Raw genomic sequence first — 12,544 nt, forward strand, 5'->3', positions numbered from 1 at the left:
CTATGCAGAGTACATCATGCAAAATGCCAGGCTGGATGAAGTACAAGCTGGAATCAAGATTGCCTGAAGAAATATCAACAGCCTCAGATATGCAGATGATACCACTCTAATGGCAGAAAAGTGAAGAGGAACTGAAGAGCCTCTTGAGGAAGGTGAAAGAGAAATGTGAAAAAGCTGGCTTAAAACTCAACGTTCAAAAAATGAAGATCATGTCATCCGGTCCCATCACTTCATGGCAAATAGATGGGAGAAAAGCGGAACCAGTGGCAGATTTTATCATCTTGGGCTCCAGAATCACTGTGGATGGTGCCTGCAGCCATGAAATTAAAAGATGCTTGCTCTTTGGAAGAAAAGCTATGACAAACCTAGACAGCATATTCAAAAGCAGAGATGTCACTTTGCCAACAAAGGTCTGTATAGTCAAAGCTATGGTTTTTCCAGTAGTCATGTACAGATGTGAGAGTTGAACCATAAAGAAAGCTGAACATGAAGAATTGATGATTTTGAATTGTGGACTTTTGAGAGTCCCTTGGACAGCAAGGAGATCAAATCAATCAATCCTAAAGGAAATCAACCCTGAATATTCATTGGAAGGACTGATACTGAAGCTGAAGCTCCAATACTTTGGTCACCTGATGCAAAAAGCCAACTCATTGGAAAAGACCCTGATGCTGGGAAAGATTAAGGGGAGGAGGTGAAGCGGGTGACAAAGGGTAAGATGGTGGATGGCATCACTGACTCAATGGACATGAGTTTGAGCAAACTCTGGGAGATAGTGAAGAACAGGGAAACCTGGCGTGCTGAAGTCAATGGGGGTCGCAAAAAGTCAGACACAACTTGGTGACTAAACAACAAATGTCTGATAGGAGTGAAAATCTCCTCTTGGTAAATTAGTGCATTAAGGTGGGAAAGAAAATGACTTTAAAGTAGTTTAAAAAGTAAACTTTTAACTGAAGTAGTCTATGCTCAATCCCAGAGAAGAAAGAAAATCTCCTAGTAGTTGTCCAAATCCTGTGAAAGTTTTTAAAGTGAGTACTGGACACTTGATATTATTATCCTTAAAGCTACCATTAAAAGTGTTTGAGAGCACACATGTATACATGTGAACTGCTTGTATCCTAGATAACACATGGTTCCAGATGAACAGACTGCCTTTGAGGCTAGCTTTGCATTAATGTGGGTAATTTCTTTGCTCCATAGATGTCCTATGTTTGGTAATATGCCCAAGGAGACGATTTAAACAAACCATCCCAAGGCCAGTAAAAATTAATTGCCTGGGTAAATGGATTTTCATAGATTTTTCAATATTAACATCAGAAACAACCAAGAGCTTCAAAAATGTACAATCACAACACTGTTTTGGAAAATTTCCACTGAATTTGTGATGTTCCTGGTATTTTTGTGATCTAACAGTATGTCTCATTACAATGTAACAGTAACTGTGCTAGATATTGTACCGGGAACACAAAGATAGTATCCACAGTTATTCTTGTTCTCTGTCCTTATGGAAATTTCAGTCTGGTAGTTACAAACACACACATGTTTATTTTTCTGGGTATTGTACAGCTGCTCACAGAGAAAATTTCATGTTCTCTGATATTGCCGCAGTACTCTCTGAGAGTTTAAAAATAAAACAATAACATGGGAAATGTTTTTCAGAAGAGGACTTTCTGCTGAGAGAGGGTTCTGAGTCAGTTTTGGCAAGCTTTGAGAGAACACTTGTATAGCTTTATTTTTTTCTTTCTCTCTCCAACAATGGAATAATGGGAATCCTGACACTATTACCCTATATAACATATATAACAGGGATCCAGACTTTCCAAACCAAAACTTGTAACATAATTCCACTCAAGATGCTTCTTTATTATAATAGGATGGAAATTTTAAAAATATACTCCCAAGCCTCAGAATGCTGTATCAGCTAGAAGGGTCCAAGATTAGAGAAATGACACACATCTAGTAATAGTTTTTGCTAGTTTTATTTTTAACAATAGCAGTGTTCTTATGTATTTTCTTAGAGTGAGGCTGCCTACTCAGAAAGCTTTTCACACATTCAAAGGATCTCATGATAGAAAAGAACATGCATTTGATACTACTTGGCATTGAACTACGGTGAAATTGGAAAACAGTAACATCACTGTCTAAGGTGTTTTCTAAATTACCTTTCCAGAAGACTTTATTCCTTTAAATAGTGCTGCTCCAACTATGAGCCAAGCCAGAAGAAGACAAAGTGCTAAATACCAAACAATGACTCCAGTCTCATCCAGTCCACTTGACCGTTGGAGTGCCACTTTACTGAAAACACAGATGTCCTTTGATTAACACACAATCATTCATCTTAATACATTGAATTTTGTAATATCTTTCATACAGGGGAAGCTTCATGAGTATTTTACTAATACTCATACTAATTCATATTTATTCATATTAATACTAATATTAATTAGTATTTATTAATGTTACTATGACGTCAATGTCACATGAGCCTTTTACTGATACAGTTGTATGGAGGGGCAAAAATAATTCAGTGATAAGTCAGACTCAGAACTTTCTGGTTAACTGCAGCCAATCCAAAGTTTCAAATCATAGAATAAAAGATCCACTCATTCTTTTAGCTCCAATTTTCCCCTAATATTTCAAAGCTCCTCTATGGGAAAAAATTAACATCAGATTATTTTACTCATTATGGTATGTTTTTCTCAAGTTAAAATGACAGAGAAGACATTTTAAATTGTATTAAATATTTTTGTATTCATCATAGTGTTAGTCACTCAGTTGTGTCTGACTTTTTGCGACCCCATGGAGTATAGCCCATCAGGTTCCTCTGTTCATGCAATTTTCCAGGCAAGAATACTGGAGTAGGTTGCCATTCCTTTCTCCGGGGTATCTTCCCAACCCAGGGATCGAACGTAGACCCAGGGATCAAACCCAGGTCTCCTGCATTGCAGGCAGATTCTTTACCACCTGAGCCAGGGAAGCTCTAATTCATCATACTTGTTATTATCAAAGCTAAATGGTCCCATTATTTATACCTTTTTCAAAGGCTTTCTGTAAAATTCCATGATTTCCACTAGGGACATATATAGATATAGGATTTTACTTCTTAGCTTGATGTTTAGAACATTTCAAGGGCCAAATTTTAAAAGGGTCACACAGAGCAGTAACATGGAGGTGAGGAAGATTTCGTTACAGCAATAGTCAAAGAAGTTATATAAGGGTAAAGGGCAGGTATACAGTAAGGAGATTAGAGATCATTTAAAATTAATAAAAGCAAATATAACCCCAAACGTCTATTTTGTCATATAATGACAACTATAAACAAAATGAATAATGAAGAATTTCAGCTGTAAATAGCAATTCTGCCCTTAGTATTATTCATCACCCAACTGTTTATCATTAGAACTTTCTCATTATAGTCTAAAAATTGCATATTTTTCTTCAAAGCAATGTCCTAACATAAATAATAAGCACTATATAAATCATCACTGATGACCTTGTGCCCCATTTAATAACTAACTTATGAATGACAATCTATTAGCTATGGGCTAATTTTGCAGGCTACTACTATTCACACAGGATAAACATTTGAGTCAAATGAAGTATAATTTGCTCTTATATGAGTTAAGAGCTGATCAATATTTTATTGTTACTTATAAAAAATTTTATTAACATCTGCTTAGGATGTAGATAATGTACTGTACTCACTTCCAATACTGTTCACTGGGAAGCTGCCCTGTCTGATAAACTTCACTTCCATTGATGCAGGTAAGATTGTTGGCATCTACCCAGCTTTTATTCGCTTGAAAGGTTTCATTTATGCTTATACTCACATTACAATGTGTCACTAAAAATTAGAAAAAAAAGAATACACACAGGCATGTACTTAGTTTTAGAAGAGTGCTTTCCTGGAAATAAAGTTTAAATGGTGAAATACTTAAGGTACTGTCTAAATTGTTATTTAGTGAATGTGGAGTAGAAATTTCACAAATGGAATAAGCCATGCACACTCAGCAACTTAAATTTTCTCTACTACTAAGCTGAGGGTGAGTATGAAAATATCTGCCCTTTTAAACAGTATGCATTTTTATATTTACAGTATATTTTTATATTTACAGTAACAACAGCTGTAGAGTAATAGTCATTTCAATTGGGATTCAGTACTCTAGGGAAATTTTCATATGTGGACTTATTTAACATATATAGATAAATGACACCTTTAAATTCCTAAGAAGTGTTAAATCTGTATCAATTTATTCTCCAATATACACAGCCAATCCCAGTGGTAATAGTCTACAATATCAATGCTACATTATTCCAAAGACTAGCAATACTCACCATCTCCTGAACACTACTATGTATCATAAACAGTGATTTTCTCTCTTACCACTTTCCCATTTTCTTCCTTGTCTACCACCCACAACCTAGGTCTGCAAGAAGTACTCCAAGTAGTGGTTTAGCTTTACTGGCTGCCCTCAGAAATTAACATATTGCATTAATCAAATTTCAGGTTATACATGATTTATTCTGATTTCACCAGTAGCCTGTGGCTCACTTAAAGTTGAACCTAAATTTGTTAGGAAATGATTTAGGCCTTTAATCGTTAGAAAATATTAAAGAATGAATGATTCAGAGTTCAGTTCAGTTCAGTTGCTCAGTTGTGTCTGACTCTTTGTGATCCCATGAATTGCAGCACACCAGGCCTCCCTGTCCATCACCAACTCCCAGAGGTCACTCAGATTCACGTCCATCGAGGCAGTGATGCCATCCAGCCATCTCATCCTCTGTCGTCCCCTTCTCCTCCTGCCCCCAATCCCTCCCAGCATCAAAGTCTTTTCCAACAATAAGTAAATGAATTTTACCGAAAGGAGATCTGCTACAGTTTCCATCAGCCCAACTGATGGAACATTTTGACCATGGTAGTTCACGTTGAAAAGAAGCAAACAGGTAGTAAAGACTATAGGCAATTATGACATTATAATAGATTGTCACAAAAATGGATATCAGGACCATTGTAATCCCCACACCTGGAAAAGAGAACAATTTAAAAAAAATAAGTGAAATTTCTTTTGCTAATTCATACAGCTGCATTCTCAATTTCCACAAAATCTATTTTAAACTGAGAAAACTGTTCCAATGTTTTCTCTTTATTGGAGAGGTGGAAGACAGTACTGTTGTCTGAATACCTTCTCAAAATTATTTTGATGATTGACTTTTTGAGACAGATTTTGAGTTGATCAGGAAAAGGTGCTAAGATTAAAGATCTATATTAAGCCACTGAATTCACATAAAGAAAAACCATGTTTATTACTCATTCTTATTAAGTCTGTAAATTCTTGTCAGAGTGTGTACTACTAAAAAAAAACAACAAACTATTCAAAGCTTATATCCTATCAATTCAGTAACCAATACTCCCATCTTCATCTATAAACAAGCATTTTGACAAGTAGAAGATAAAGCCTCTGAATGAATGTCCTAAGAGGAAAATGTACAGCATTTCTACAAGTGTGTGTAAAGAAAATTCAGTAAATTGGTAATTATCTGAATTTAAACTTCTGAAATTTCTTTAACTCTCTCTCTAGTTTCAAAATGCAGCTTAGCATACTGAATATAACTCCTTGTTAAGACTAACTTTTGAGGTAGCTTCCTTCATATTCCAGCATGATAGTCTCTTCATCTCACTATAAATGTATTTTTGATGTTACATTGAAACTTTTACAAGTAGCTTTCAGCAGCTAGCACATACCAAAAATGATATATAATCTTCAAACAGAAATGCTGTTTGATGTTTAATAACAATCAAAGCATTTTCAAAAAAAAAAAAAACATTCCCAGTGTCCTATTCCATTAAGATCATCCAAGAAAAAAATAGTGACCTGCCCTTCAACTTTCCTGAATGAGGCATTGTAAAAGATATGCAAAAGCAAGAAGACAGAGACCACAGAGGAAGTAGAAAAGAGAGTCATAAAGTTAACGCACAAGACTGTTTGCCAAGAGAATTCAAAAGGTGAAAATAGGAAAATAGTAACAACTTCCTCATATCCTTCTTAACCCTAACCATATCTGCAGCCCAAGATAAAGAGAAATACATATTAACATTTGATTTCTAAATTTGATGGTGGCAAATAGAAAAACAATGTATGTCTCTGCCTTTGAAAGTTAGTTGCTCAGTTGTGTCCAATTCTTTGCTGCCCCATGGACTGTATAGCCCACCAGGCTCCTCTGTCCGTGGATTTCCCAGGCAAGAATACTGGAGTGGGTGCCGTTTCCTCCTCCAGGGGTTTTTCCTGACCCAGGGATCAAACCCACATTTCCTGCATTGCAGGCAGATTCTTTACCACCTGGGCCATCATGTCCAGATGTTAAATGCTTTCATCCACGCAGTGAGGACAGCTATATGCAGAAACAAACCAATAAGCACAATAAGGAAAACATTTTAATACCAACCTTGAAACAATGGAAGAATCCTCCAAATTGAAACTGGACCTAAGCTAGAAAATTGTCCCATGGAGCACTCTAAGAAGAACAAAGGTAAACCAGCCAGGGCTAGCATAATCACATATGGTATCAAGAAGGCACCTAGAAAAGGCAAAAAAAAAAAAAAAGAACCAAAGTACTATTATATGCCCAAATCTTGATGGCACTTTGACAACCAACACAACATTTTGAAAGCACTCTGATATAGTGGAGTCAGAGAGAACTGAGTCTGGGCTTAAAATCTGTGAGAAAGTAGTTGATTCTCTAAATCATGGATTCCTCATGCATGAAATGGTGATGCTGGTATTACCTAATGAGGTTGTTGTGATTATGAAAAACAATAAGCCATAAAAAGCAATTCAAAGAAGTTGAATGATCATAGGCTTTGAAGACAGATAGACCTAGGTTTATATCCTGGCTTCATCGTGTACTAGTGATGTGACCTGGGGCAGTTTATCTAACCTCTCAATCTTGGGTTCCTCATAAATGGGAAGAGCAATGCCAACTCATCAGTTTGTGGTAAGGGTTTGATCACAGAGCCTATGTGAAAACACTTCACAAAATGGGCAGGCGCATAGTATATGTTCAAAGCTAGTTTCCCTCCTCTCTCCTTAAAAAAAAATCTGCTTTTAAGACTCAGGGTTTAAATGTTAAATGTGGTTCAAAGTAGAAGCTATTGCAGTTAAGTTCATTATTCTCCAAATAGTCATGTGTCTTCACTCAATGTTAATAAGAAACATTATTTTTGGTAGAATAATCTTGAACCCTTGAGATGCATTCAGAATTAACATTCAATTTCATAAGGACTAATTTTCCTACATTTGGATTATTTAGTCCCATTTTTGTTTTGGGGTTTTTTGTTGTTGTTGTTGTTAAACCTTTTATTATTTTACGTTTATCCTGTCTACTTTTAGGGCATACAATTCATTAAAACTTGGACCAGATTTTTGGTAGAAGCAGGGACAGAATATTAAATTTGTTGTTTAAGTAGTCTAGAAGTCTTAAATTAACAATGTTTAATAAGAAATTGAGATAAGTGAGTAAAATAGACTTTGGGTTGGATTATGTATGTTTTTTTCTTCATATAGTTTTCCCATTATGATACTGTAACATCATACCTGGGGATTACATTTTTTTCTAACCCTAAAAATATATTTTACTGAAAATAAGACAATAAAGTACTTGTTACATACAAGTCACTAGTCACCAGAACATAGGGACAAATATGTTTTTACAGATGTTGCAATGCACATACCATCATTACTATGACTAATAGAAGTTTAATTCCCACCAATGGCAAATATGAAGAAAAAGTAATACAAAATCTCTGTTTGAAAAACAATATGCAATGTTTTGCTAGCCCAGTGTAAATAGTTTTTTAGACACATACAGAAAACAATTTCCCTCAGTGTTATTGATGGCTTTTCTCCCATTATATTATTTCATTATTAATAACAACCATAACTGGTAGATTAGCAATACAAACTAGTGGTCAAATTGTTAACACTACTGACCTAGACCCTAAGGTAGTCTGATACTTCTCTTTCTTATAGTGTTAAAAAGCATCTAAAGATAAAAATGATTCCAGATTTTAGCAACAGTTTTTTAAGCCTTACCATAATTTTAAATCTAATCTATTAACATTTGACAAATTTAAATTTCATGTTCCTGTTCTACCCTTGGGCAAAAAAGAGAAGCAACTGAGAGAGAGTAGATCATCCGCTACTCAAATGATGTGATCTTTAAAAAATGAAAGCCAATATGATAAGCTAATTTTTAGAGGAAACAGTGAGAGAGGTAATAGCATACAAAAAAGTAATGCCATTTTGTTTCAGCTAAGTTTAAAAATTCTATATTAAACTTAGTTTGATATAGTTCCTAGAAATCTATAGTAAGTACTGGCCCTTTATGACATCAACTCCCAGGGTATTTCTTAATTTAAACCTGAACATAAGGGGCTGAAAAGGAACCTAAATGCTTTTCTCTACTACACTGACTCATCTTCCAGCCCAAATGTATACTAAACTCTTGATTAAACAATGTTGGTTCTAGTTGGTAATTTATATTGGTAATTTATGGTACCAACACTTAAAGTGTTTGATAAACAGAGCTCCTTTCTTAAATCTTTGAAGGGTAATATGAATGTTTTAATATAACTAATTAATAAGGAATGTAAGATTGAAATATCACCACACAAAATCCTATTGTACCAAGAAAAATAATTACAATGGCATAGTTTCACTGGTATCCAATTTTGAAATATAAGGGAATGCCACCTCTACACTTCTAATAGGACTTATAATTACAAGTAAATAAATATGGTGTAAGTGAAAAGTTGTTTCAACATTACTAGAGGATTGTGCAATTCATTCTGTTTCCTTTTGGGTGTCACTTCAGAGTTATTTTTTTCTCCTTGTTCTAGTTGAGTCTTCTTTAGTGATCTATGAGGTATAAACCATATTGTTTTACAGAAATTAAACACCTAGCCTTGAATTAAATTCTATTGCATTTTAAAAGGATCTTCTACCTGGCCAATCCAATTTGGAGTATATGTAACTGATATTGCAGCTTAAAGTACAAAACCTTTAATTACTTTTTAATCAATTCTTTCCACGATTAAGTTTCCAGAATGTAATGCCTTATTTTATTTAAGCAAATGATTTATTTGAATTTCTTATTAGAATGAGAATTCCCTGCCTTTTGCTTAGATTCAGCAATAAATCTGGCAAAACACAACTTGAGTCTGAACACATTATCATAGGAACATGTATAAATTAAGAAGAGTAAGTCATGTGATGATCGCTTGGGATTTCAAATGAGAAATCAGAAGTGCTAAATATGCAACTTTCACCAAGTTTATATCTGAAGATCTTATGAAACTAGCTTTCCAACTTGAGCTAGAAAACCATGGTCTAATAATAAAATGCAGTATGCTCATTTCCCATCCTCCCACTAACCCATATTATCATATACCTTTCCTTAGGTCTTAAAATATCATCAGAGGCCATAGAGCACCTCCCTTAAAACTGAAGGGGAAATAAACTGGGGGAAGGGGGGTAGTACCTCCGCCATTGTTGTAGGTCAAATAGGGGAATCGCCACACGTTCCCCAGTCCCACTGCATATCCAATCATAGATAAAAGATAATCTGATTTTTTGGACCAGTTACCACGCTCCTGATTCTCATCATTTTCATTAACATGAAGATCCTTGGGTGCAACCTCAGCATTCTAGAAAAAGAAAAATACCATCAGCTTATTTTTCTATTAAAAATTACACAGAAGCATAATTTCAAAAATTCATAGAGTGACAGTGAGAGAAAGACATACAGAGACAGGCAGACAGAGACAGAGAGAAACGAACCCTGAAAAACATAGCCAAAGAGAACGCTTTCCAAAGCTAGTGACACCTCTGTGCATGGCTGCTTTTAAAGTGAAAAAAAAAAAAACTCTGTAGGTGGATATTTTTACTAGTTCTTTGGGTTATGTCATCCAAATTTTAGTGAAAAGGTTACATGTGGCACCCAGTATAAAAGGCAAATGAAGATGGGCAAATAAAACTTCAAGTGCAAAAGTTTTAAAGATGAGTTAGGTAAAATCAACACCTCTGAAATTGGAGGAGCTCTTTGAAAAAAAAGGTTCAAATATAGTTTCTGCTTTTTAAAAAAAAAATCATTGACTCTTTTTCATACTGGCTGATAGTTTTGATGTTTGGAGCTGTCAGGGAAGTTTGAGTTCCTTTCCATATCTTGGAGAGTAAAACTAGTGCATTTCTGAAAGCCACAAAATAATACAGACAAAGTCTCATGTCCCATCAGGTGGAACAGCACTCTCTCCACTTCAGAGAAGAGGGAAGGGTTCCCTCAGGTCAAGTCATTTTCTTATTTCCCTCCAACCTATGGACACAGTCCAGAGAGGGACAGAACACGGAAGGTGGTGAGCATACCCAAGGCAGAAGATGAGGCGACCATAAGTCTTCTCGCTACCAGAGTAAGAGCTGTCCTGTTTCCTCTCCTCTATGGGGACATCTCAGCCACACTTGAAGGCAGTTGAACAGAAATGTGGCAAACGGAATAGCCAAAGAGAGCGAAAGCTGAGATTTGCCTCTCCTTAAGTTTTCCCTTCCCAAGCCCTCCACAGGTCCGCAGCTCACAGACTCCTCCTACCTCCTTCCTTCTGCACTTGAAGAAGCTCAGACACTTGAACTTATCCATGGTTCACTGGCTCCCTGGGCTGCTCTGCCTGGCTCTCAGTCTGGCCGAGCTTGACTGGTGACGGATACACACTCCCCGGTCACTAGCTGCCAGAGTGAGCCACCTTGCCCAGGGGTGGGACCATTTATGGAGGGAAGCTCCCTCCTCCCCCGCCTGGTTGCCCTGTCATGTCAATTACCGGAAGGGACTAAAGTGAGGCTCTGGTTTTTCCCCAGGTAAGCTGGCATGTAGCAATCCCCTGCCCTGGCCCCGGGAAAGGGCTGGGCTGTGAGAGAGCGGAGCAGTCGGAGCCGAGATGACTGATAGCCTTTGACTCAGAGCCTGGCAGCTGTCTTTGCAGTCTCTCCTCCTTTCCCGGGTTCCCTGCTTCCTTGTAACCTCTCAGTCTGGTCTCTGTCCTGGGGCCAAGTGCTGATCTCTACCAGTGCCTGAGGCAGAGGACATGGTCTGTGGGGTTCATTCCATTCCCCAAGATTCTCCTGAACAGACTGTACTGTCCTGGGCTCTGGGATTTCCCAAAGTTTTGCCCTTCACTAGAAAGCACTTGATCCCCTGGGGCTAACACTGCTCCCAGAGAGGAAAGCTCGTGAATTGGGCACCTTGAAAAGCAGCCAGTTGAGATAAGATTACTCACCTGGCTCTGCCTGAAAAGAGCAACTTTGAGCCTGTGTCTCAAGCGCCTTTCTCAGCCTTCAGGACAGTGTTGCCCTTTACAGGGAATGCTTTGTGTAAATTTCAAAGAGGCCAAACAAAAACAAATTATTGAGCAGGTTTATGGGAAATTCTAACCCTAACAAAGGACTCCACTCTGCAAGAAAGGCGAGGCCTGGAAAGTAAACTATGAGGAAGCATTCTGGTGAGGCCAGGGAGGAAAGTACTATTATAATGCTGTTTACCAAGGTAACATCTTTTCTTCAGAAAACTCAAAGGATTTAAACTTGATCATACCAGGCAAAAGATGGTGTCAGTTATATGAGGCACAGTACAAATAGCTGCACACAGATGAACCCGCCACCAGCCAAGTCCTGGGTATCCTACATCCAGTGTCCAGCTCCTCTGCTCTCCACTGACTGACAAGAATCTTCCATTTGCAATAGAAATATGCCCTGGGGAACCTGAGCAGGTAAGGCAGAAGAAAGTCCATGAGGGAAGTGGGAAGGTAGTCAAGAGAAAATATCAGTAAATTTCATCTAATTTTGTCTTGAATATAGCACAGGTTGCTGTGTATGTCTGTGCGTGTTTGCGTCTGTGTGTGCGTGCACATGCACGTGTATGTGAATCTATTAGTGTTAAATGCTACTGGTGTGACATAAAGGCTAAAATGAAGGAATTATATTAACCTGTTGCAGACATAAAAGAGAGGAGGGGAAGGAAGACTTATAAACCTCTTTATGAAAGAATGAGCTGAAAAGCAAACCTAATAGCGTTTACAAAACTATCAAAGTCGCATATCAAATTTCTATTTACATGGAACACTGAAAATAGATTGTAACCAAAATCACTGCAGATGGTGACTGCAGCCATGAAATTAAGAGAAGAAAAGCTATGACCAACCTAGACAGCATATTAAAAAGCAGAGACATCACTTTGCTAACAAAGGTCAATCCAGTCAGAGCTATGGTTTTCCCCAGTAGTCATATGTGGATGTGAGAGTTGGACTATAAAGAAAGCTGAGCACTGAAGAATTGATGCTTTTGAACCGTGGTATTGGAGTAGACTCATGAGAGTCCCTTGGAGTGCAAGGAGATCCAACCAGTCCATCCTAAATGAAATCAGTCCTGAATATTCATTGGAAGGATTGATGCTGAAGCTGAAACTCCAATACTTTGGCCACCTGATGCGAAGAACTGACTCATTG

At 37.3% G+C, this 12,544-nt stretch overlaps 1 protein-coding gene across 2 annotated transcripts in view; it reads right to left on the reverse strand.

The window, feature by feature from the left end:
• SLC6A14 (solute carrier family 6 member 14) overlaps positions 1–10,787 on the reverse strand; it is a 29,447-nt gene extending 18,660 nt beyond the window's left edge. Inside the window, exons 1-6 of one of the 2 annotated variants that reach the window (XM_004022406.5) lie at positions 10,639–10,787; positions 9,538–9,703; positions 6,445–6,576; positions 4,860–5,024; positions 3,706–3,844; positions 2,163–2,295 (exon numbers count right to left, since the gene is read on the reverse strand). In XM_004022406.5, coding sequence (XP_004022455.1) covers positions 2,163–2,295; positions 3,706–3,844; positions 4,860–5,024; positions 6,445–6,576; positions 9,538–9,703; positions 10,639–10,686 — 783 coding nt within the window. In that variant the 5' untranslated portion in view covers positions 10,687–10,787. The other variant, XM_042241686.1, reaches the window with a different exon arrangement.
• Between the last annotated feature and the right edge of the window lie 1,757 nt (positions 10,788–12,544).

Source organism: Ovis aries, chromosome X, assembly GCF_016772045.2.
Source record: "Ovis aries strain OAR_USU_Benz2616 breed Rambouillet chromosome X, ARS-UI_Ramb_v3.0, whole genome shotgun sequence".
NCBI classification, from domain to species: domain Eukaryota; kingdom Metazoa; phylum Chordata; class Mammalia; order Artiodactyla; family Bovidae; genus Ovis; species Ovis aries.